Source organism: Actinia tenebrosa, unplaced genomic scaffold (genome assembly GCF_029948245.1).
Source record: "Actinia tenebrosa isolate PJP-AT-01 unplaced genomic scaffold, QUT_ActTen_1.0 PGA_scaffold1__47_contigs__length_23844297, whole genome shotgun sequence".
In the NCBI taxonomy this organism is placed as follows: Eukaryota; Metazoa; Cnidaria; class Anthozoa; order Actiniaria; family Actiniidae; genus Actinia; species Actinia tenebrosa.
This window is the reverse complement of record NW_028292578.1, coordinates 9,094,948-9,120,814: the sequence shown is the minus strand read 5'-3', so window position 1 is coordinate 9,120,814 and position 25,867 is coordinate 9,094,948. Positions and strand designations below refer to the sequence as shown.

Sequence of the window (25,867 nt, the reverse complement as noted above, 5' to 3'; positions counted from 1 at the left end):
GACTCGTGACTCGGTGACGTTACATAACTTTTGTCTCACACAACTTGCAGCAACCCTTCAGTGTATCCACTTCAACGCTTGCCCAAACGTTAGACGCATCCCAGAGAAATGAAGGTTTTGGTTCAAGTTTTGCTTCTCGCCGTGGCTGTATATCCATCATGTCTTGGTATTGATGTGGTATCCAAAGTGAATACAACCCAGTATCTTGGGAGGTGGTACCAGGTAAAGTATTAACATGAAGTACTTTCCAGACTTCGCATTTTTGCTATATATTATTCCTATAAACTTGTTAATTCGTACTCCTACTAGAAAAAAGATCATTCTGATTTAAATGTCATTTGCATTGGTGCTTACTTGCAAGTATTTAGTACTAGTATTGATAGAGAAACGTTATAGCTAGCTGCTTTAATGAACACACTTACAAATCTTGACTCTATACTTCAAGAGCATTACTTCTTAGTGTAAAATTTCATGTATTAACTCGCAATTTATATTTGAAAAGACTTTTTTCCAAGCTCATTCACGAGTAGTTATGTAATCAGCTGCTGTAGTTCGTCAGAGTGGAATTTGATCTTTTTTAAAGGGGGAGAGGTCACCTCATGGTCACGAGGGACGCGTCACGATATTGTGACGAGTGTCACGCATTGTAGTTACGTCATCAGTTCTTAAATATTTGAAAGCTAGTTTCAAGGATGACCTCTTATTTCTTCGCAGATGTACTCAGACTTAACAGTGATGTCTACATTTGAGCGAAACGGTGTTTGCATCTGTGCTGATTGTAAGTTAGTGGAATTTTTCGTTGCTAAGTCAGCTTCCAAATTAAATTCTTTAATTTGTGTATTTTCAAGATACTCTGAGGAAAGATGGTAAGATTGGAGTTTTGAACAGCCTGCGTATCAAGACACCAACAGGAGAACTGAAGCAGATAACTGGATACGCCTACACCCCCGACCCAAAGGTACCTGGAAAACTGAAGGTTCACTTCGATGTCGCTCCTGTTGATGGTTCCTGTAAGTACCCTTCAAAAATATCCTTCTATTTTATTTATTTCTCTTCATCTCTTTATTGAATCCCCATTCCCATCTCGTTGTACCATACTTAGGTTCGATACTATATCATTTTTCACCGATGCAATTCATAACAAAAGATTGCGAGGATAAAAATCATTCCAGTTTCTCCAAGCCGTAGCCACCGGCAATTGAACAATGGTCCTGTTTAAAAAAAGGTGGTCCTGTTTTTTAATTTACTTGTGCAATAAATATTTTTTACGCGGGGAGGGAAGGGGGGATGGTTCTGAAGACAAAAAGTACGTGGTGGCTACGGCCCTGTCTCGAGGACAGCGCTGGCTCCTCATGCTATAATGAGCATGTGCCTAGCGTTGACGGAAGTGGGACACTATATTTCTACTGCGCAACTCACGACAATATTTTTCCGCGTTGCGTACTGAGCTGCAAAATAGAATCCTCTCGCAACTTCTCTTGCACAAGCTACATAAAAATGTCTTTTGGTAAGAGTATATACCAACCTCTATTTCAGATTGGATTGTTAAGCTTGGCCCACAGACTTTCGGATCTGACAAGCAGTATCAGTATTCAATCGTCACTGATAGTTTACAGTTATCCATGTTCGTGCTGGCAAGAGATCCAGAAGCGTTTACTAAAGAATACGATGAAGAAGTTAAGACGTTCCTGAAAAACAATGGCTTCACACGGTTCTACAATAAACCACTTGCAACCCTTCAAAGCAAGGAATGCGAGTATCCAACACCACCCACTAGTATCTATCAGACTGCGGAGGAATACTTGAACAAGCTGTAAAAACACATTTACCCTGGCCAGTCATTAACACTGAAAACATGAAATATTATACTACATCTCAGTTAAAGATTGTGAAATAAATGATAATTTGAATCACTTAAAAACCTCGTGCAATATTGAACTTTGTACCACTCGCACTTCAAATGACAATACTATTATCGAATACTATTATCCATGTTAGAACGTGCCCACGCCCATAATACAGCTAGGGTTATTTGTAGATAGTAGGATAATAAGATCCCTTTGCTCTCGGGAACTAATTTTTTTCTTACGTAAAACGATTGTATTGTTCCTGCCATCTTACATGGCTGCCGTCACCCTTTATAGAAGTTGGGCCTTTAAAAACGATAGAAACAATACAATTTGGGAACTGAGCAAGGTTTCTCTACAAAGTAGGACACTTTGAATCGATTAGAATTCGTTTTAGTTGGAGAAATCGCCGAGAAGTGCATGTAAACTGATCAAAGTTTTGCGCAAAGGTCTACAAGTACCCATGATACCTTGCGCTCTCTCAGTAACTAAATGCATTGTGGGACAAGCAAAAAATTCACAACAACACGATGTTTTTGCGATGAGAAGATAAATATCGGCTCAATACCATGAAATAAGCTTCATAATGGACGAAAGAGAGAGACTCTATAGTTTTTATGTGACGTAGATGTCCTAATCTTCGTAAGATGTCTTCATTGTGGGTCAAACTTGAATCCATTTGCCTTGATTCTGGTAAATATGATACTACGAAACTTGTCTTCAAATCCTGGCAAAATAAATCGATTAATGATATCAAGTATGTTATTCAAGATACTTTAAGTGTGCCTGTCTGTGACCAGAAATTATTTTACCGTGGGAATGCTTTGAGTGATGATACGTTGAGCCTAAGTTGCTTGTACCTTCGAGATGGCGACTCAATCAAAGTTGAATATTCTGCTACTGCAGATATTGATGGTATGAAACCACTCATTGCTAATCTAAAGGAATTTTCAAGACAAGTTATTCACAGAGACCCAAATCTCTTCGAAATCTCGAGGTCTACAGATTTTTCAGGCTTTCCAAACTATGACCTTGTAGTCATGTCGATGGAAAATTTAGCGTTTGAATATTTTATACCATGGAAGACTGCTATAACTGTTGCTCAGAGACACTACTTCGTTCAAGAAGGGTCTTTTGATGACTTCATGGAGGTGTTTAAATTCTCTATGCTACGATACAGACTGGTGGACAGGTAATATATGCAAGATGTACAGCCATAGTACATACTATTGATCATAAATACTTTTTCTTTTCTTTTCTTTTTTTTTTGGTTAGTTTTTCTTCTTTCCTTGTGTGTGTGTTTGTACTCCACATCCAAATGTGTAAATCTTTTATTAAGTGAACTCCCTAGATGAGCTCGAATGAGAGCTCTTGGAGCAAACTTGAAGAATTTATATGTTTAAATAAAAATAAGTAAATAAATAAATACTAATGATTTGATGATAGTTACTGCTGCTGCTGATGAGTGATGATGATGACAATCCACAATTGTATGATGGTGAAAATGATGTTGAGGATTGATGATGATGAAAGTTGTGATAGATCGATGTTGTTGATTATGATTGATGATATTAATGGTGATAGCGATAATGATGACAATCCCCATAATGATACTGATGATGATTGTTGTTGATAATAAATATTCAAGGGCGGATCCAGGGGGCGGCAAAGGGGGGCTGAAGCCCCCCCCCTTCAGTAGAAAAAAACGATGCTTTTTTATATTGTTTTCCATTGTGTTGATGGAAGAAACTCAATTAGCCCCCCCTAAACTCAATTAGCCCCCCCCCTAAAATTCTGGCTGGATCCGCCCTTGATATTTTTTTCTAGATTCCTAACTTTTCTTATTTACTTAAGTGATGACGGCAAAAGTGATATTTCAGACCTGGAGATTCAAGTTGAATATTACAACAATGAACAGATGGTTTTGCAGATGCACTGTTTGAGTTTACTGTGGAACTTCTCTGAGACAAGCGAAACTAGACAAATAGTTTTACAACATGGTGGTTTACAACTAGTGTGTGATGCACTGCTCCTTAACCCTAATGATTGTGATGAAAATAATGATACTTTCTGGGCGATTCTGAGTATCAATGAAACAGCTGTTGGTAGCCTTGTTCAGTAAGTTTGTCTTTTCCTTTAACTAGAGAATGTTTTACAACAGTTATGTAACTCATTATTAACGAGTCATTGCTTTAGCTTCTGGGACAATTCAAAACAATAAAGAGTGACAATTAATGTACTTATTAAATAATCTATACAAAATACACCTTCCACTTGAGAAAAACAAACCATTGGATACCCCTTTTATGACCTAGAGCTTGGAGTTAATACTGCAATAGTAGATGGCTTTTTTTTAATCATATTTGAATGACTGACTTCCATGGTTGAATTATTGGTTGGTTCTTTTTCTGACTCCGGGATTATTTCAGCTCTCTGTTTTTTCTTCCCTCCTCTCCAACTGACCCCTTACTAAATATTCAAACTGGTTCGAAAAAAACTTGTCATCGCTTATCACCACCGCAAGTACAGCAGTGGCACAGCTCAACAGGGTAGAACTGAAAGCATGAGAAGGCGCCTCTGGCAGCCACTATACAGTCCATGTATGACCCCGGAGCACAGCTCTAACCAGTTTGAATTAGTTAGGGTTGATTTGAGATGAGGGAGGAAAAACCGGTGGACCGGAAAAACATTTGGAGTCAGAAAGAGAACCAACCAACTCAGCTCACGTGGGGTGACTGAGATACGAACTCCGGACCTCAGAGGTGAGAGGTGAGTGTTTTACCACCACGCCATCCTGACTCCCCTGAGCTGTGCTTCAGGGATTGACTCAGTATAGTGGCTGCAATAATAATATTGCCTTCTCATTGCTTTCAGTTTGACCCTGTTGAGCTGTGCCACTGCTGTGCTTGCAGTGGTGAATAGTGTTATTAGTTTTTATTTTTGATAATTGAATGCAATTTGCATTATGCTTTATCCATCGTAATGTTCTAAACATGTTTCGTTGTTGCTTTGAATTGTTAGGTATGCTGAATTTCAAGACACACAACAGACTCTTGCCAACAACAGAGCAATAGTAAACAAGCTTATGTACATGGTAGAATGCCGCTTGAAGCGAGAGACAAGTTATTATCCTCTGTATTCAAGCCAGATTTCTGCCAACACTCTGTTCTGCTGTGCATGTAATATCAAATCCCCAGTGGCATTTGTAGATAATGGAGTTCACATTAAAATGATTGAACTAACGACAAAGCTTTTGAACCAAGATCATAATATGGCTTTGAGGTAAGATGAAAATTTTTTGACATTTTCTTTAACTAGTAAAATAAAATAAATTCATTCTTTCATTATTATAACAAAACTAATTTGTTGCAATGTTTGCTATTCTTTTCCTCAGGTATTACTGCTGTCTCTTTCTGGCAAGGATTCTTGTTTGTCCCCTGGTGAAATTGGAGCCTGAAGTTACTGAACAAATAGATGGATTGCTCTCTTCATTCATGAATGAGCACAGCCCTAAAGATGTTTCTAGCTGGGAGGAAAAACACAACTATGTTTGGGTCACTCTAGTTCCATTTGTGAGCGTTGCTTTTGCTGGAGGTGTAAAATGTGATGCACAAGAGACTCAAAATGTTAAAGATGAGACAAGATATAAATATGGTAGATGGCCCGGGACTACAGAAACACAGAAAATGGGAGTATTTTGTATCAAACACATGTTATATTTGAAAGAAAACTGCCAACTACTCATAAGCCAAAACTTGCTCCCTTATTTAATATGTCTCAAATGGCAATTAAAAGGACCTTTGAAGACTGATCTTGAGGAAGCCATGCAAAAGTTACCAGATGGTAAATGCCCTCCAAGCCTTTCTGTTATTGCAAGAAGTCAGCTTGCTTATGTAATGGGCTTTGAGGTTGCTCTACGCATGTAGAAGATACATTTATTAACTAGAATATATAATGTATTTGTAACTTGGCAAGTAAGGTTGGAAAATTTTAAGAAATCTATTTTGCTTTTTGTTTTTCTTTCATGGGGTTTAATGGGATGAATTATCCAGAGATGTCATGACTTTACGTGATATGGAAGGGTGAATTCTAAAATATTGCATGTAAACTATTTCTATGGCAAAAACAGGGTTATGTTACCTTTACTTGTATTTTATCTGGTAGGGAAAATAATGAATTTAAAACTGATAACAACAAAGACTTTAAAATTGAATATATTTTACAATGTATTTATCAAAAAATATTATAGTATTAAAATAGTTAAACCATTGTTGCTAATGTGCTTAGAATTATAATACATATTAAGTTGCACAATATCTAACAAATGATGTCTTACTAAAAAATGGGATTGAGGAGTTTTAGAAGTTCCTCCATTCTAACCTTCTTTGTTGAATTCTATCATTACCCTTCCCTGGCCTGGATTCTACCAGATACCAATGATACAAGCAAGGCAAAAATGAATTAGCTTCAGGGCCGTAACCAGGGGGGAGCACAGGGTGCACATGCAACCCCCATAAAAGCTTAAGGTCCGCTCATCCATCTCCTTTCTTTTTTTGGTTCTGCTTTCTTCTGGTTAGGTTTTTTTTCAGTTCTGCTTTCTTTTGGTTACCTTTTTTTTCTTTTTGGTTCTGCAAATTATTGCCTGTGCACCTTCCTGTAAGATCCCTAATTACGTCACTGAGTTGGTAATAAAAAAAACGATCAATGGTCCGATTTTATTCTATGTGCACCCTCCCTGTAAAAGTTCTGGTTACGGCCCTGAGCTTTGACCCTAAAATTTCAATTTCCCAAATTTTTCTTAAATTTCCAGTTCGTTTCATTTTATTCCTCTCATTTCATATATTCTTTTAGAATAGCAAAATTTCCAGGGAAAATATTCCTAAAAACTTGTGTATCCAGCACATTTAACAGCGATTTGGGCCTCTTGAAGTGCAATATCTGTTCTACTTGCTCTTACAGGTATCTCATGTTCTGAGTCCCTCTCTTCATTTTTTCAATCGTGAGGTGTAAATATTATATTGCTAATGATTAAATATTACCACTATAGAGCACTATTTGCTATGGTGTTGCTATTGGTGATATAAATATTGATTATTGAATGGGAACATTACTTCAAGCACTACCTGTAACAAAAAAAAAATCTTGGAAATTCATTTTCCATGTTTTGAGTATTTTGATGGAAATGGAACATCCAAAAGTTTCTTTTGTTAAGATTTCAATTATAATGTTTGTGCACTAAGTAACCAAAACAAACTATAAAAATAGGAAACGTTGGAAACGTTTAGGTTGCTGTAGGTTCATTGAAGGAAAGAATGAATCAAAACAATATGCCTTGACTTGTTTGTTTTCAGTACTGCTGACTGGGTTGAACATTCACATCAGCCATCGCAACACCTGTCGTTATTTTTCTCATAAGGTAAAGCTTGTCTTGACCAGCCTACGTAACCAAAGAACAGACTTGTTACTTAACCATTTCCAGTATCGGGGTTTTTGTGAACACGTACCACGTGTCTAGCGTACCACGGTCAAAAAACGTTAACGGACAGAGATCTGAGATGGGCTATCATGGTCACTGATGCTTATATTCAAATTTAAAAGCCGAAACTACCGCGTTGTTCCGGCTGCGGTAAAGTATATTCAGTACATTTTGCAGCGTGTTACTCAGTCGGTCACGGATTTCAGATCTCCGACCGACAACGTTTTTTGAAATAGGTGTAAACTGTATTTATGGGTCACTGGCTGTTTCTCAGGTTGTCAAGGAAAATCAAGATAAGACTTCGGAGTTACCCGACAATACAAGCATGCAGGGCCGTAGCCAAGCCGGATTGTTTTCCGAGGCAAGAGCGACGAAGGCAGGACTCAACGAGGAGGGGTTTGGAAGCATGCACCCCAGGAAAATGTCGAAATTGAGACCAGTGAAAATGCGATTTTCAGAGTTTTGAGAAACATTTGTGACATTTTGCGTGTCTCATAGTGGCATAGATCCCGGCATAGTCATGCGAAATTGCCGCACTAATATTAATACTCTGACTGTATAGCTGGATTTGAAAAACAGAAAAAGACATTTACAGACTAATAACTACTTACAAGAGCTATTTGTTCTTTCAAAAGTTTGATCTTCTTTTCGTTTGAGTCTTTCAGCATTTTGTAATAATATACAACGATCCTATTCAAATGGGATATGGAAAATGCGTCAAAATCAATCTGATAACGACTTTCATAAAGATCCATCTTGAAAATCCTTACCCAAGAATACAAAACAGCATGGCAAGAAAGCTTGCCGAGGACAAGTATTCAATTGCTATTTTTAATTCTGATGGAAAGTCCCTTAGCTCCGCGGTGATAACAGAATACATGCTTTCCAATTCTCTGTGTGGAGAAAAATAAAATTATTTATAAAAGGCGTAGAAGATTTTAAAAACGAAATACTAAAAAAATGCAACAAAAATTCTCAAAGGTCGTTAACCGAAGATAGAGTTGTGTTAGCACATGGCGAAGGCGGGGGAAATGCGCGGGAAAAGTCACATGATGAAGCGCGCGCGTGGCATCGTACATGCGCGAAGGTGTGCAGTTCCTGTGTGTGCTTCATGTGAAGACAGCAGAGAGGACAGCTCAAAATTCTATAAATTTTTTTACCATATTCGAAGAAAAAGCGGTTCCTAATATATTTTCTTTTTGTGCTTTCAAAGAGACTCAAAGTAAGGTAAGACTTTATACAGTAATGTCCGCATATATTTGAATTTTCCAACAACAACAACACAAACAGCACTAAAATATTGAGTTTAGTTTGAATACGTTTGGTAGATCTCTTTTCCTTATAATAATATTACGTTAGAAGAACAAAAAGGAACTTCGCCAAAGTAGGCTTATTGTCTGGTTTCAAGTCGTGTAAAGTTGATTTCTTTCTAAACTTTTATGGTAAATGATAATATTGCTATTTACCTGAAAGGCCCGCAATTTTTGGAAGGTTTTAACCTGAAAACAACGAAAACTTTTCGTTATTTGTTTCCTGTAAGCTTATGTGTTCTTTCTCAGAGGGCGAAATATTATCTGCTCTCCCCCTGCAACAACTGTACATGGGCGACAATCACCTGCTAGCACAGTTTACAGTAGTAATTGATTGGGAGGGGGGAGGGGGGGGAGGAAATGGGCTCTGCAGATGTAGGACGTTATATTTGTTGCACATGCGTGGGGTAGCTTAGCAAAGTTGTCGCCTAGATCTCCTGATTGGAAAGACTTATCATGAAAGCTAATAGAGTTATAAATATCTATTTTACAACCACCACTCCCGTACAGGGCTCTTCTGTGAGATTCCATCCACATGCACTACCACTACATTCTATACTTACAACATACAACACTCAACTCACATGTTGATTTTTACAGAGGGAAGGGAGAGAACAACTTATCAAACAAACTCAACTCACAAATGATCCAGTCTAAGCGGGGGCTCGAACCTGGATCACATTGGTGAGAGGCAAGCGGTGAACCATTAAGCCGCCCCTGCCACCCAACAAGTGTGGTAAGAATGCTGGATACTTACATGTTTTCACTTTCTGACATAACTGTGTATCCAACAGTAATAATTGATACCAAAAATGCAACACCAAGCAGAACCAAGAACAGCAGGTTCATCTTCGCTGCACGGAATGGTCGCCCAGATACCTTACAATTGTTAACCACACTTATCTGACATTAAACAAGAATAAATCATAAGTAATAGACCACTTGCATTGATTTCCTAGAGGAGGACAAAAAAATAGGTTGTCTTTTCTTATACAAAAAGACATCCATTGTTTTCTCCAGAACAATTCCTCTCGGAACATAGTGCAAGGGGTATATAAATGATTAAAAAATAGGCATGCAGACTAGTCAGTACTTACCCTTTTTATGTAAAACAAAAATAGCAACTTGAAGACATTGACAGCAGAGATAAGTGGACTGAAAAATGTACCAATCCTAGAAAAAAATAAAAATATCACAATAAGCAAATTTGATATTCAAATTTTCACTCAAAAAATCCTTAAGCCTTGTTCTCAGTAGCGACACAAGCTGAGCAAAGCCAACGCGTCCTCACTATGAAAGAAGCGACATAAGCACAAGGGCAAGAGAATAGAAGATTTTGTTTTTATTGCATTTGTGCTTTGCTTGCATTGGTTTGTCGCTAGTGAGAACCAGGCTTAATGATTGCTGATGTATGCATATGGTGGCATTATTCATAGTACCAACTCGGACAATAACAACCCAATCACCATTCCAGCAGTTTTCCTAGTGGAATTAAGAATTTGTCATAATCAATTACGCAGTATCTTAAATTGAGTATGTTGTACATAGGTGTCATACAGTAGTTATCAAAAACGTTATAAAACGTTTCGTTATGCACAACGATTACAAGGCAATTTCATATATTTAAAGGATCTTAGGGTCTCAGTAATCTTTTTTTTTTTGTATATTTACAATGATATAATAACTTTAACTTTTATTTTCTAGTCATGCACTCACCATGCCAAGCTCTGACAATACACAAGATCAAGCACATTACGAGAAATGTCAAAGCCTGGATAACCAACATTTTGACCACACCATCCAATGTGTTTAGTCATCAAACTAAAATGGTAAGACGTAGATACAAAATTATTTTTTTCATGGGTAATAGCCTCATTCTGAGGTTAGAGTTCAGTAATGGATAAGAATTGCAATTCCACTATAAGTTTAATCTGGATTGAGAGAATGGACAATATAAACCATTAGCTCAGAATTACTGTGCAGTTGGAAAATCATGATACAACTGCTTACAGTGAAGTTTTACAGTGCTTCGTGACTACAACCAATAAACAATATTTTTTCTCCCAACTGACCATCACCATAAATCATGTGGTCGTGCATTGGCCGTACATCAACCCACAACAAAACCCGAAAAAGTACCGAAACTGTTGACCATGCGTTGGCCAAACCTTGCTCAACACACAGCCGATGGTCGGCCAATACACTGTCAACACACGGCAGATAGTTGGCCAACGCTCGATCAACACACGGCCGATAGTCTACCAACATGTGTCTGCTGGTCATAAAATACATGATTACCTCATAAATCTGTATACAAGTGACTCAAACTACAAGACTCCCACATACAGTAATGTTTTCAGGTAGGAACTAACCTTCTCACAAATTCTCCAAAAAATGTTGATAACAACAGAAACACAAAGTCAACAACAATCAGCCGATAAAATGAAATTCCTATATGTGTCTCCCAGCACTCTTTTATTTCCTAAAAAACAAATAGAAATTATATGATTATTTTTATAATTATTATATAAGCTGATGACATTAGATAAAAAGAATAATATTATAAATCATGAATAACTGATAAGATTTTAAGGGATTCCATTAAACTTGGACACTTTGAAGACACAAAAAGTTATAAATAATTAAAATGAAGTAATTTTGAGTTGCAACAATTTATTTTATCCACTGAAAACAATTTGTATGAGGACTCTTACCGGCAGACATTTTTTATCACCCAAATCCTGTCCCTTGCGGCAAATTGTTACATCAGAAAACAAGGCTATGAGGACGACACCAAGTGATGTCAATTTAAGCAATACTGTCCTACGAGGTACAAATAAATATAGAAAGGTTACAACACTTAGCTAACAATATTCAATATTCAAGTACTAGCTTTTCATAAGAATGCATTCAAAAGGTCAAGGCTATTTTCAGCTATATATTTTTTAATATTTTTTTTTGTAAAACATAGGGACCCATTGAAAAACTCCTTGGAGACATGGGCTTCCTGTTTAAATATAATGATCAAAAAAATATTTATATATTAAGTAATTATTTATACATCTACACTTGTGTGTTGCTGGCATGCATGTATGGCTGGTGTCAGCACTGTGCTTTGTTCTCTAATAGAGCCATATAGAGCATGTTTTTTGTTGCACCTATGTTATAGCATAACAAAGTTCAGATCACGTTTTTTCATCAATATTTAGTTGAAACTGTCCAATTAAAGTAAAACATAAGATAGTAACAAACTGAAAGGATTAAAGTACCTTGCAAGATTGATGTTGATTGTAGTTCTTGGGTGTTGATATTGTTCCAAGCTGGCAATGATCCTGAATGTTACTGGAAGTACCAGATTGAGTGCAGAGACAATGATTGGAAATAACAGTTTATCAAACTCCCCAGCATCAACCTGATTCCAAAAAAAAAAAAAAAAAAAAAAAAAAATACAAAGAGCAGTCTACTTTCAGCTGATAATATTCTGTGATGTTGGGAAGATGTGGTCTGGGTAATAGAGGTTATTTTTTCTTTAAAGGCAAAGATTTGCATTTAGAGGATTGCAAGTCATCTCATTTGAGGAAGACCAAGCTAGAAACTGATCAATGGCTTGAGAGGACAGCAACTATCAATGTAATCTTCTCATAAATTCTTAAAAATAATTCACTACCGTGAAAGAATTCGTTGAACAAAAGTAAATCAGAAATGATCCTCCGCCGATTAATGCCACTACCAAAAGGTTGGTAATTAAACGAATTGATATCAAAAAGCATAGCTCCTTAGCTGACTGTTCCTTGTGGAAAAACTGATCTGCTATAACTTCCTATTAGAGAGAGAAAATCAAGAATCAATATACATTGAAACAAGCATTACTTATTCTGCAATTATATATTTTATAAAATATTGCCACTCATACACCTGTAATGGTCTCTGAAAATTAGCATACAGTACCTTAAAGTCATTGTAGATGCTTTTTTGCTTCAGTGCTGCTGATTCTTGGTCAGTGATTCCATAATCCCATGCACAGAATAACTTGGCTATATAAAAACTAAACTCATCACCTGCGTAGATGTAGTTCTCTCTGTATGACTCAGCCATGCTGGGGGGAAAAAAAACAGTGTTTAATTTGCATGCATAAATCACCATTAAAATTGAAAAAAATCCTCATTTAAAATCATTCTCATTAAATTTTGTACCGTATGTCAAAATTCGAAATTCTTTTGTCATTCACATCATTCTCTGCATTCTATTAATCATATTATTAATCAGACTTTTTTATTTAGATGGTTTATCAAGCTCACATAATCTTTTATGCAGTATGCAAGGTATTTGCATGTATCTATAATTTTACTCTGTTGCTCAAAATTAAAACAAATAAAATAAAACTATGGAATTTCCAACAACATTTGACAAGACCTGTTTTCTTACTGTATAATTCATGTTCCTATCAAAAGTTTGAAGTATTAAAAATTTCTCATAGATTATTGTGTTCTACATACCTGTAGACCAGAATTGCAAGGCACAAAAGCAGATAGCCTCCACCTACGCATAAGTAGGCCAGTGGCATCTTGTACACTAACTCACTGTTAGAACTCATTGGGATAGATTTGTTTGTATATGAGCCATAGTAAAGCTCTGTCTTGGTAAAATAACCCTACAAAGATAAACACAAAAGGAAAAATAATTAATAGAGAAAGTAGACTTTTTAAGACAAGTGTCATCATTATTACTATGTCTTATATCATCATTATTATCATGAATACAATGGGAGATTAACCCAAGTACCTGGAGATAAACCTTTGCAGTAACAATAAAAACAATAAACAAACTCAATTTGAATGCAGGGGAAGATCTAATAACAACTATGAATATTTTTTTTAGATCATCTTGATTTTATCTAAATCCCCTAAAGGGAGAGTACAAACCCCCCAATTAGAAGCTAGAGGCTGTTTTTTTTGTTCGCTAATCTACAGTCCCTTTTTTGGTTTGGTTTGCTAGTCAAACCCCCTAGTGATCAAGAAAATTCTAAATATATCCCTAGAATGTAATGCTATCATGCAGATTTGACAAGGCAACTCACATCTCCTGTAAGTAGCTCCCAGCCCCTAAAACTTGCACTGTTGTTTTCAAAACTTGGTTGGTATACCATTTGTGGAATAACCAGGAAGAAAATAGTTAGAGAAAATACAACCAAGTTGATGAGGAAAAGCCATCTCAGAAGCACAAAGTAAGATAATACCCCTGAACCAAACATTCCTGTTAATTAAATAAATAAATTGCTATTAATTCTTTTTAAAATTTTATTGTATTGCTCAGATAAAGAACAAAATTACAGAGTTTGTATGGAAGAAAACTGGGGTACGGCCTGCCAATGTTCAAATAACAGGCCAAATTTCAGGTTTGCCATGCAAAAATAACGATGTGCTGACAAATGAACAATAAAATGGCATGCAAAATTTACTGGAATGACCTCCTTTTACCATGCTCCTTTACTATGGCAGGCTAATAAAAATTCCTATTTGGAGCCTTGTGCAGGCGCTATTAGTGTCATCCTTCAATGCTCACTCAGCTCATAGGAGACTAGTGACTAGGGGTATGTGGAGGGGGGGGGGGGGTCTTTAAAAAATTCCTCTGTGGGAAGAGGGTATGGATAATTTCTGGAACCACACATTTTAACAAAAAAGCATCTCTAAAAAGCCTTTCGCATATTATACCTTGAATGGTTTTTAAATGGCCTCCCCAAATGTCCATGACATAGAGAAGCTCTTTACATTCAGCTTTAAATTGCTGCCAGCCCTGTATCACACGCAATAACAATAGATAGAGGTTATTTACTGGCCAGATGGTCTGGATAGGAAAAAACTGTGTCTGAGGTCTTTATAAATATACAGAACAACGCCAATAGGCTACCCCTCACGTGTGATGTCAAAGCAGCTCAAAAAAAAAATAATTTCAATCTCTTAAGAATTGGAAACCTATCATGTCCTCCAAATTGAGCTACATTCTGATGTACTGTATAGCAAAGGATCTATAGCTACATGTACATGTAGGCCGAGTCTGTTTTCAATGCCGAGGGCACAGTTTTTCCCTGATTTAAGGAAAGTAAATATTACAAGAGTAAATGCTAGTGGATGGTTTTACCGGTAAAGAAAAACTAAACTTTTAAATCTATTTTTAAATATAGTATTTATTATTTGTATCATTAAGTTAAAATTTTGAATTTCCTTACCATGGCAAAATTTAATTGAAAATGTTTCCAGGCACTGATGTGTTTTGTCTTATCATTTTTACGTACTTCATTGTTCAAATTTTCCCTGTAAATGAAAAAAAAAAACACATTAAAGCAACTTCTATATAGGCAATCCTAGGATATTCTTAAAGTGATGTACACATAATTTTGCTCATCTATATGCACCTTATAAAAAGTTATTACCAACAAGTTTTAAATATCATTTGTAGTATTTATTCCTCTTATACCAAAACAACATGTTATTGCATATACAAATACCTTATGCTGCGCTTGCGCCTTATTGATGTGGGCACCTCTTTCACTGTCGCATTTCTTCCCATGAATGCGGCAAACTCAGGTGATGAAAGGTCTGCTGCATGGAAAACTTGATCTTCATTAGCAACTGTTTCATCATTGTCAACACTAAAACCTCTACCATCAACCTCAAGATTACCACGAAGCTTTGGCTTTCTTTCCCTTAATGTTCTTCTCATGTTTTGTTTTAGTGCATTATTTGACGGTAGTCCACGAACTGCCTTGAATGCATGGCTGGGAAGAGATGCTTCTATTTCATTTTGTTCACTATATCCACTGTGATAACTCATCTCATCATCACTTTCTTTTTGTCTTTCTGCAGAATTGTGATATCTGCTGTTCTGACTGCTGGAGGAAGACATGGAATCTGCTGCCTCTTCAGGCGCTGCCTCTTTAGGTGCTGTCTCTTTAAGTGCTGCCTCTTTAGGTGGAAGTTGAGGAAGGATTTCCTCGTCAGGATCTGACCACAAGAGAACCAAAACTACATTATTGAACTTCACCTACGATAGTACAGGTACTGTAGGCTGGCACCCACAACCGCATGGTCAATTACAGTGGACCCATACATGTACATTAGGTATGTACATTCTTAAAAAGGGCCAATAAATATTTTGCGAATATTATTTTATTTTATTTTAGTTTATTATTTTATAATAGTTGGCAGATACAATACAACGTATTGGTGATATCTTTGGAAATGGGTGGTAATCATGATTAATTGTAATCTTTCATATCTAAGACAAGAGGTCCAAGAGGTCTGTTTATTCTAAACAAATGAATTTCTGTATTACGAATGATTTGCTGCATCGGTAGAATAATACGTCGCTGCTCACAAACTGTAATACCCTAACTACAACCTTATTTCCCAACAACAAAAGAAATGATTCAAAAGAATTTCAGTTGACGGTGAGAACAAACATGCACTAATGAAGTAAGAGTTTTCTATCGGCGAGCAGAGACTCCTTCTCTGATCGGCGAGCTAAACGATCACAGATACATAGAAACACCAAAATACTAAACAAATACCAACATCTGACAACAGCTTAACCTTGGCGGTGTGTCTCAGTTATATCAGTCAGCACTTTAATACAAATTCACTGACGATGTAAAGGTATAATAGTTCTGAGACGCTACAGTAGGAAATCTATTTAGTTGCCTGGTTTTATGATCGAGTATGATTTTATCAGCTATATCATATTATTCTTTACATGATTGCTAAAAACTTACTTGATCAGTATATGAGTACCGTTTATTATCGTTGCGTGACGATAGATTAAACCATAAAAGAAATCCCAAGCGACTTCAACACGTTTTAGAATAGGTTTTTGTTCGATAGGGATTATAGGTGTTTCACCATGAGAATTTCATCGACACGCAAAGGCTATAGAATTATCGCTTCGTATTTGAACACCACAAGGAAGGATACGGGTCGGTCGATGTTCTTTGACGTCATTGAGTTGAACTATTTGCATAATAACTAATAACATTCAATGCATCATAGCTGTATAACCAAGGGCTTCATAATCAATGATTCATGAAGAGACACTGTTATAAACACATTCAAACAATAGTACAAAAATTAAACTAGAATATTGTATAGATTCGACTAAACTTTGATGGGGTTTGAGATCTTGCTTTGATCTCAAGACGGTGTTTACTTTAGGAAATCAATTTCACTTTGTGGAACATCACGACCATTTAAAGATAAAGCTGTAATATAAGTATATTATACAATACCATAGCTTTCATTAGGAATCCCAGCTTCTGATACACTGTCTTTCTCAGCCCACTGAATATGATCGTCGTCCATGTTGCAGTTTTGAGATACCAAATCCAGAAATAGCTCGTTACTTCTTGTCCTCTTTCGAGACAATGGGAAATTGTTTAGTGACATATTAACTGTTCCCGTATCTTTGACCTTTATAAAAATCACATACCACAATCGTTCAGGTCACTAGTCTACTCTATATCATGTTTCTACTTCCTCATTGTAAAAAAGAAAAATCATTATTACACTGTAATGCACGAGTTTTGTACTGAAGGCAAGGCAGCTAGTTTACCCGCCATTGCTGAAACGATCAAGTCCTGCGCATTGATTAGGTTATCTTACATGTAATTATTTGAATACTTTTGAATAAAAATTTACATCAATAATAATTTTACTTCCTAAAGTCATGTGTCGTGATCCACAAAAAAAAAAAAAAATTGTGATGATACTGTTTTCGTGATATGGAAAATAGATTTATTCAGATGACAAGTTAATTGAAGTTGCGGTTTTTCAACATTTTTAGGGATCACGTGATTAATTTTAAAAAGTCTAGGAGGAAATAAGAAAAAGTGTCGGCTTCTCTACAAACCTCCAAATTTCTTCAAACTTCAAAACTATTTGCTCAAACTGAATATCTCATACTTTTAGAAACAGCTCTATTAAGTATTCCTTGTTTTGAGCACTTTAAAGTGGTATCCAGCTGATGTCACTCCCTTGTGATATAAACAAGGCAAAACTGGCGTGGTATTACGTATTTAGGGACCCTATTTTTAAGCCTTGCTCCGACTACATCCAAAATTACATACATACAAAGTTTATTTTAACACAGCAAAATCATCAGTACAAATATACATTACAATGAATAAAAAAATGTTTTTCATGATTGCCGTGTGAGCCTGCTATAATCAGACATATTCATTAAGTTTACGCCTAAACAAAGGAAGGGAATCAGCACTTCTTACATCAGACGGAAGGCTATTCCATAAAGCTGCTCCACAGTAACTGAAACTACGTTTCAAGTAGTTTGTACGCGGTTTCGGTAGAGACAGCTTGTTTTCCATTTTTCTAAGGTCATATACTGGGTCGCAGAAAACAAACATATTTTGAAGATAAGATGGAAAGATACCATGTAATGATTTAAACATGGATATTGCTAACTGTTTTTTTCTCCGTGTACCTAAATCATCCCCGTCAAGTAATGTAAACAGAGAGCTCTTGCGCTTGCATCAAAACTTGACTTGGCGATGACTCTGGCTGCGCGGTTTTAGAGTTTTTGTAATTTATTACTCAGTGTATTACCGGCAGTGTATTACCAATAACTGAGTACAACGATGCCAAATCCTTGGCAAATTTTGCAAAATAATAAATAATAGATAACTAAATAAGATAAAAATTAAATAATAGAATTAGCCGGGAAGTTATGTTCAAATAACATCGTAGTGTGTGGTATAAACTCAGTATATTACTGTTTTTGTCATGTTAACAAAAGCACTGCATGCAGCATAAAAGGCCATAGTGTTTCGTTAATTCGTTAGTAGATCAAATCTAGTTAGAAAAACACCAGACTTAAACAATAATTAGAAATTCGGAATTCTCAGTCTTCTTTACGATATGTCTTACCTTTGGATCTGATCTTTGACAGTACTATGGCTATCAGTTTAAGATTTTTCTGGCCGTTTTTACAGGTATATCCATATTACCGCCCTGCATTCTTTCTACAGCCTGAAATTTGTATCGCAATTTTTTCTCGAACATTATATGTTCACAAATCTTACCTTTATCTTTTTTGTTAATTTTTACAGCTCGCCCTATTCTTTATTCAAGGATATCTATCAGGTAACATCGCGTATTTTCTTATTTTGATATTTTATTTTACATTGAATGGATATAAATTTCGTTATAACTTGCTCCGCTCCTGGTTGCTAATACAGAAAACTTGCAAAATTTTTGACACGACTGGGTACGTGCTAACTTTAAGGGTTGCATCAAAATCAATATTAAGACAGATTTTAGATATCTAGAAGACAGAAAAATAGAAAGGATAGGATAGGATTAAAATTCTGCTTGGCTTTGTCGATTTATAAAAAACATTTGGGAAAATTGACTGTCGCAGGTGTTTTGTAATTAAAAAAGTCTAACTTCGTAAATTACATTACATAGCTAAATAGAAGAATTTTTATTTAAAAAAAATTTCGATGTCGACTGAAAGCTTCAAATCTTATATTAGTGCGCATCGAGAGACATTTCTACTATCTTATTTTCCTTTCTTTTTATCCCTTTTATTCAACTTTTCAAAACTATTGCATCACGTTCGAGTCTTTACCTTGAGAAGCAAAACCATCACAATGTCAGTTTGGTAACTTCAGTCGTTACTTTTGTAAAATATACCGCGGTTATAACAGCTTTAGATTCCGATATGTCAGAATATTGAAATAACTTAACATTAAGTCCAGCATCAAATAAATCAACAAAAATATTGCGTAAAACTTAAGCTGAGTAAAAGTAGTCTTTGATATTGTGAAATGTTTATTGAGAGAAGATTTCAAAGACTTGGACTTGTGTCTTGGAGCGTACGCTCCGTAGTTGTTGTTCTATATTTAGACTTAGTACAAACCTTGTAATGAGGATCGAGCGGAGAAAATAATGGGATTTTGGATTTCTACTTTGCCTGAGAACAAAATAATGGATTTCACTATCAAAGAAAATATCCTAGGAAGCATACACACGCTTGTCGCAGGAGGGGTCTGACGGTGTTCGTCATCTGAACTCCAATCTATATTCTAGAGGTATCGACTTATTTAGGGTTTAAATTATTCTTCAAAATACATAACCGTATTTTAGGCTGGCCTCCCACAGGCAACCCAGTAATTTCTTTTGATGACTTTTGTTTCTCGGCCTGAGGAAATTTGTCTTTTTTTCCCCTTGTCACTCGAACAATTACAGCTACTCTATATTATTAAAATTATACTAAATTACAATATCATAATGAAGCCAGCATGCAAGATGATTATACTGTAAGTGTTTGGTTCAAATTTGTGCTAAAAAAGTGCGCTACCCCCCTATCTACCGGCTTGGCAAAGTGTAAGAAAACCGACATTGGAAAATACAAGTTTCCTCCCTGTACTTTATGATTTTTAAAGAATAGAAAAAATTTTCGTTGCAGCGTTGCCCTCTACTTGAACTTTTTTTAGTGCTTTATTCATTACTTCCATTCGAATGAGTCTGTAGGGAAAAGAGTCTAATTTGAATTGAGTAGTGTACCATCCACCCCGAAATGAACTCGACCGCTGACCAGGACTTTATAATATTTATTCGTATTCTAGATTATTCTGTATACCAATCATGCAGGAACGGAAACAGCACAGAGTACCATTGTATTGCGCTGTCGTCAGATGTGTCACCCAGTAAGATGCCATATTTACCCTGTAGAACCTTGAATGTGCCATGCTCGTGGTCAAGATATTTAACGAGGATTGATTGGAAAACCTGGGGACGTGTACGTATGGACCTCAAAACTTGTCAAGATGGTAAGACGTCAGTCATTATTCCTAAATGTCCTTATATTATTTTCATGTTTTTATATAAACAAGACGCTCTTGGAGCGTACACTGGGTTGCCCAATGTGCTGGTATGCTAGACCTTATTTAACACCTAATCTTTGTTACATTTTACTTTTTTTTTTGTTATGTACCGCTATTTGGGAGGAGAGGGGGGGGGGGGGTACTTTGGAACATTTTAGGTGTATTTTTCTTTCAGAACTTCCGAACACTCGTTTTTCTCACATCCAATTTATTCAAAAGTCTACACCTTTTAAATGTGTGGGTTTTTTTTTTTTTTTTTTTTTTTTTTTAATAAAAATGTACCGCTTTTGTATATCTTTTAACCAGTGAAGTGCAATGACACTCGATTAGTAAAACTATACAGATGCGGTTTTGTAACCGGAGAAAGGAAATGAAATCTGCTAGTGGCAGTGAAAGGATTCAATTTTGTCGGGTTTTAGCGTGCAGTAAGTCAATATTCATGTGATGCTTTATCCATTTGTTTTGATCCACAGTACCTTGCATGATCTCCTCCACCGCTTCATCCAGTAGCCCTCCCTTGTACACGGCTGAATTTCAAAGCAATTCAATCATAGTGGATCTAAAGGACATGGTGGTAATAGCTAAACTTGCTATGCAAGTATCGCAAGTTGCTGGTACTACTTTTCTTAACTACACGATCAGTATCAGTCCTGATGGCATCAACTGGGAACCCATGTTAGATAAAGGAAAGGTAAGCTAAGTTCTACCTGTGCTGTACATTAGCGAACGGAGCTCGGTTGCTGACAGCACGTCACACTTCTTTCGGAAAAAGCTGTTTCATTTGTAAAACCATTAAACAACTTCAAAGAGAGAGAGAGAGAGAGAGAGAGAGAGAGAGAGAGAGAGAGAGAGAGAGAGAGAGAGAGAGAGAGAGAGAGAGAATGAATGAATGAATCACCTTTATTTAGCCACGGTAATTCCATCAACTTATAAATGAAATTGCTTTCCATGGAAGCCGTGATATATATATATATATATATATATATATATAAATTAGAAATATATTACAACATTAAATTACTCTACGAATTTATAAATCAGAAAAGTATAATATGAAAAGTAATTACAATTTTCCTTTAAATTCTTTGAAAGACTTTGCAGATTTAGCAGATAACGGCAAGCTGTTCCAAATCTTAGCACCTTCGTATCTAAAGCTTCTTTTAAGGGAATCTGTCTTCGGTTTAGGAAGAGTTAATATGAAATTACCTCCTCTCAAATTATAACTGACAGAATCTCCCAATACATTATAATCAGCACTTAAATACGACGGAGCTCCATTATTTAGAATGTTATACATCAAACAAGCTTTGTGCTTAAACCGTCTTTCTTCTAGGTTTTCCCATTTTAATTTATTAAGAATATCCACTGACCTAACATCATAGTCTGATCCAGTAATAATTCTCGCTGCACGATTTTGCAGCTTTTGCAGTCTTTCAGCTGAGCCCTTATTAAAATTGCCCCACACTACATCACAGTAGTCGAAATATGGTAAAATAAGGGCATTATAAATAATAATCAAGGTATCAAATGTAACAAATGAACGGACTTGCTTTAAAGCACTAATGCCCATTGACACCTTTTTAGCAATATGATCAACTTGGTCAGACCATGAAAGCGTTTGATCAATGAAAACGCCAAGCAATTTAGATACTTTTACTCTCTTTACAGGAGTATTCCCTATTTTGATAACGGGAAATGTTGGAAGAGAAGCCAATTTTGGGTTTGAACGTTCAAACCGAGTTTATTAGCAATTAGCCAATTTCCAACACCCACAAGTTCAGCGTTAATGCTTGACTCAATATCTTTTACGTTATTAGCAACTACTGTTATTGAGGTGTCATCAGCGTATGTTCTGGGCTTAGCAATTTCAAGGGAATGCGGCAGATTATTAATATACACAATAAACAATAAGGGACCTAAAGTTGATCCCTGGGGAACTCAGCAAGATATTTCCATAGATTCAGACAAAGCGCTATTCACAAAACATTTCTGTGAACGATTACTTAAATATGATCGAAACCAATTGAGTACATTCCCACTTAATCCATAATAACCAAGCTTGCTTAACAAGATCGAATGATCAACCGTATCAAACGCCTTCGCTAAATCCAGTGAGCACGACACCATTTATGAGACCATTGTCAATATTCATAAGCCAATCATTTGAAGCATCAACTAAAGCAGTAACGGTTGAGTGGAGGGCACGAAAACCAGACTGATTATTGACTAAGAGATTACTTTCGTAAAGGTAGGAATAAAGCTGTCTATACACTAGCTTTTCAAATATTTTTGTAACAACAGGCAAAATCGAAATTGGTCTGTAATTACCAAGTACATCTTTATCACCACTTTTATGCAAAGGAAAAACTTTGGCTACTTTCCATTTAGAAGGAAAAATACCAGTGATTAAGGATCTATTAAAAATGTGACATAAAGCAGGAGAGATAACCGAGGCAGCCTCTTTCAGTAGTCTGCCTGAAATGTTATCTAAACCAGTTGCCTTATCAGGACAAATTTGAGATAACAATTCAAATACTTCACTATTCGAAATTTCTTTGAATTCAAAACTGCTAGTAAGACTTTTATTCAAATAATGATTAAAATTGATTTGGCTTATAGGTAAGCTTGATGCCAGTTTTTTTCCTATTTGAGTAAAATAACTATTTAAAGCATTGGATATGGCTTGAGGATTAGTAATCGCGTTATTATAGTCTACTTTAATTTGATTGATGTGACCATCTTTAGTTTTCCGCTTTGAAATTTGATTTACATATCTCTTTTCTTTCATGTTACCTTCATTTGAAATGATCGTATTTTTGTAATATTCAGCTTTTGCTTTTTTGATAGTTTTGTTAACAAGATTACAAGCTCTTTTGTACTGATTCCATATTTCAATATTCATAGTTTTAACAGCACGAGCCTTAAGTGCATCTCTATCGACGATCATTTGCCTTATTGATGAAGTTAACCATGGGGATGGTTTTCTTCTGACCCTTCTAGAACGTAAAGGGGCATTAGCATCGGCTACAGACAGAAAGTTTAAACTCCAATTATCCCACAAGTCCTCAACGCCCAAGTCTGAACTAGAGGTATCCCATTCTAAGGCTCTTAAATCTTCAATAAATTTGTAGGGATCAACATTTTTAAATTGTCTAGACGTAGTGATTTTAGGTTGATGTTTTAGTGATGCTGATACTTTTCGAATAGCATAAACAAGACTATGATCGCTAATTCCTAATTCATAAACCCCAGATGCTACCAATCTATCTGGTTTGTTAGTGATGATAACATCTATCAAAGTTTCAGAAGATTCAGTAACCCTCGTAGGCTGATTAACTACTTGAAAAAGCTGAAATAATTCCATGAGAAGTTTCAGCTTTCCAGTATTTGAGTCGACCCTACTGTTGTTTAACATGTTACAGTTAAGATCCCCAAGAATTATCACTTCTTTATCTTCGCCATCCAATTTCATAATTAAAGACTCAAAATACTCGAAAAAACTGGCTAAAGCATTTGGAGGTCTGTAACAGGATATAACAGTAAAAGGCTTTGCATGTGGATAAATTATTTCTAAACAAAGACATTCATAACCCTCAGTAAGAAGATCATTTCGAAATTTATAATTAATAGATGACCTAAGGTAGAAACATATTCCTCCTCCTCTTCGATTCCTGTCGAGTCGAATTAATTCATGACCATCAATATTTACGACTGAATCTGGGATTGAGCCATCCAGTCTTGTTTCATTTAGAGCAAGTAAATCAAGGCTTTGACTCTCAAACCAAGATCGCAATTCATCGATATGAGAAGGAAGACTAGCAATATTCAATGAAGCCATCTTAAATCCTCTTAAATTAGGGATAGAATTTACACTTAAAAAAACAGAATAGTCATGATTCATTTTCCTACATGGTGTTCAATGTGACGACCTTAAATACTTATTAAAAATTCCAGCAAAAACAGAAATACCTTTCTTGTTGAGATGAATGCCTTTTGGATTTAAATCCTCAGCAGCAAACGAATGAGAAATAACTTTCCAATTTCAAGACTTACAGTACGCTCTTACTTTCTTGTTCACCTCAATTCTAAGCTTATCTATTTCAGCAGATATAACTAGCTAAAAACTAGTGTGAGCTGCGTCGGTGTTTCTAATGAAACAGTAATGATGAAAAGGTAAATTATACACCGTGAAAAGATGAAAAAACTTACTGACGTTTCGGACGCTAGTCCTTCGTCGGAGTAAAAGAGAAAGAAGTGGTAGAAAGGAGTGTATATATGATAGAATAAGACAAAAGAAACCAATGAGAGCAAGGTAGGCAAGGAAACAAAAACAAACAATCAAAAGACAAAAGAAAAGGTTAGTTGAAAATAAAGCGTTCATTAATCCCGTTGGGACTAAGAGTGCCCAATAGGTGAATAAGCCGCATTTCTTTGAGAGTATGTGGACCGCGGTTCCCAAGCACTACAACTTACCTATATTATCTTCTATGGAATGCCGTTACTGCCAAAAGCCTTTCAGTTTTCACCACCTTGTTCAAATGGTCATACTAGATATTGAATTATGCACACCATAGATTGAGTTTCTTAATTGTACTTTCAAGTTCCATACCAAGTATGTCGAGAAATATTTTTAGTTTTAGTTTCTTGACAAAAAGTTGACGAGAACTCGACGATATTTCTCTGTTTCTCGACGAGATTTCCTCTGTTTCTCGACGAGATTTCTCTGTTTCTCGACGAGTTTTCTCTATCCACAGGGAACCCAAAATACTTTTTACGGGTTTCCTGTAGTCTAGCATCCATAGTTCTTTGCAAGCTATTAAACATGGCGGCTGGCTCTCGTGAGGAAGAACTTGAAACTTTTTTCCGTAATTTTGATAAGCTCTTGAATCAAGTGACGTCTTTAACCGATCACCTTCTTCTTGGATATCTTGAAAGGAAACTACAAGACTATATAAGTGTATTATTTGGAATGATTTGTCAGTTAGAAGGTGGAAAGAGCAACGACAATGAACCGTCCAATGAACCAGAAAATAAGCTTATGCTCCAACTATTAGAAGAGCTTTTTACTCTTTCTTATGGGAAATGGGAAGTCATTTTACAGACAATATCAGAGCAGGAAGTTGAAATTGATCAATCGGGATACTATCCTCTCAAGGAGAAAACACTTGGGCGTCCAAAGTTTTCAATTACCAAAGAACAATTACTGATTCTTCGCGAGACTGGTATGAAATGGGCTAAGGTTGCAGAGTGCCTAAACGTTAGTGAAAGGACATTATACAGGCGTGTTCGAGACTATGGTATTCATGGGACATTTTCCGACATTTCAAACACAGAATTGGATAAA

The 25,867-nt window shown here is 36.0% G+C and overlaps 3 protein-coding genes across 6 annotated transcripts; 2 read left to right on the top strand and 1 right to left on the bottom strand.

Annotated features, from left to right (window-relative positions):
- The first annotated feature begins 18 nt into the window (after positions 1-18).
- LOC116304086 (uncharacterized) lies at positions 19-1,921 on the top strand. Its single transcript, XM_031713741.2, has 4 exons — positions 19-222; positions 715-778; positions 849-1,010; positions 1,537-1,921. Exons 1-4 carry the CDS (start codon positions 109-111, stop codon positions 1,815-1,817), a joined length of 621 nt encoding a protein of 206 aa, XP_031569601.1. The 5' UTR covers positions 19-108; the 3' UTR covers positions 1,818-1,921.
- Positions 1,922-2,361: 440 nt separating this feature from the next.
- Positions 2,362-5,849, top strand: LOC116304079 (uncharacterized). The gene is made up of 4 exons (XM_031713732.2): positions 2,362-3,039; positions 3,702-3,965; positions 4,869-5,129; positions 5,242-5,849. Exons 1-4 carry the CDS (start codon positions 2,495-2,497, stop codon positions 5,771-5,773), a joined length of 1,602 nt encoding a protein of 533 aa, XP_031569592.1. The 5' UTR covers positions 2,362-2,494; the 3' UTR covers positions 5,774-5,849.
- Positions 5,850-6,045: 196 nt separating this feature from the next.
- Positions 6,046-25,242, bottom strand: LOC116304078 (transmembrane channel-like protein 7). 4 transcript variants are annotated; one of them, XM_031713730.2, is made up of 19 exons: positions 17,112-17,251; positions 16,912-17,035; positions 15,139-15,634; positions 14,860-14,944; positions 14,345-14,426; positions 13,711-13,886; positions 13,130-13,284; positions 12,582-12,729; positions 12,301-12,453; positions 11,903-12,045; positions 11,348-11,456; positions 11,006-11,115; positions 10,350-10,454; positions 9,731-9,806; positions 9,391-9,536; positions 8,790-8,822; positions 8,094-8,216; positions 7,935-8,013; positions 6,046-7,284 (listed from the first exon to the last, which is right to left on the bottom strand). In XM_031713730.2, the coding sequence occupies exons 2-19, from the start codon at positions 16,982-16,984 to the stop codon at positions 7,195-7,197; spliced, it is 2,382 nt and encodes a 793-aa protein (XP_031569590.2). In that variant the 5' UTR covers positions 16,985-17,035; positions 17,112-17,251; the 3' UTR covers positions 6,046-7,194. The 4 variants fall into 4 exon arrangements, with proteins under 4 accessions (XP_031569590.2, XP_088888488.1, XP_031569589.2 ...); XM_089032362.1 differs by lacking the exons at positions 16,912-17,035; positions 17,112-17,251 and adding an exon at positions 24,997-25,242; XM_031713729.2 differs by having other exon boundaries at positions 16,912-17,249.
- Positions 25,243-25,867: the final 625 nt, after the last annotated feature.

Excerpts from the sequence above, each read along its gene's own strand:
- LOC116304079 (XM_031713732.2), top strand. The coding sequence starts at position 2,495 with ATGTCTTCATTGTGGGTCAAACTTGAATCCATTTGCCTTGATTCTGGT. Across the intron at positions 3,040-3,701 it reads CGATACAGACTGGTGGACAG|TGATGACGGCAAAAGTGATA; the intron begins GTAATATATGCA and ends TATTTACTTAAG. Across the intron at positions 5,130-5,241 it reads GATCATAATATGGCTTTGAG|GTATTACTGCTGTCTCTTTC; the intron begins GTAAGATGAAAA and ends TCTTTTCCTCAG.
- LOC116304078 (XM_031713729.2), bottom strand. The coding sequence starts at position 17,068 with ATGTCACTAAACAATTTCCCATTGTCTCGAAAGAGGACAAGAAGTAAC. Across the intron at positions 12,454-12,581 it reads GCATCTACAATGACTTTAAG|GAAGTTATAGCAGATCAGTT; the intron begins GTACTGTATGCT and ends TCTCTCTAATAG. Across the intron at positions 8,823-9,390 it reads ATGTCAGAAAGTGAAAACAT|GTTAAAACCTTCCAAAAATT; the intron begins GTAAGTATCCAG and ends CGTTGTTTTCAG.
- LOC116304086 (XM_031713741.2), top strand. The coding sequence starts at position 109 with ATGAAGGTTTTGGTTCAAGTTTTGCTTCTCGCCGTGGCTGTATATCCA. Across the intron at positions 223-714 it reads ATCTTGGGAGGTGGTACCAG|ATGTACTCAGACTTAACAGT; the intron begins GTAAAGTATTAA and ends ATTTCTTCGCAG. Across the intron at positions 1,011-1,536 it reads CGCTCCTGTTGATGGTTCCT|ATTGGATTGTTAAGCTTGGC; the intron begins GTAAGTACCCTT and ends CCTCTATTTCAG.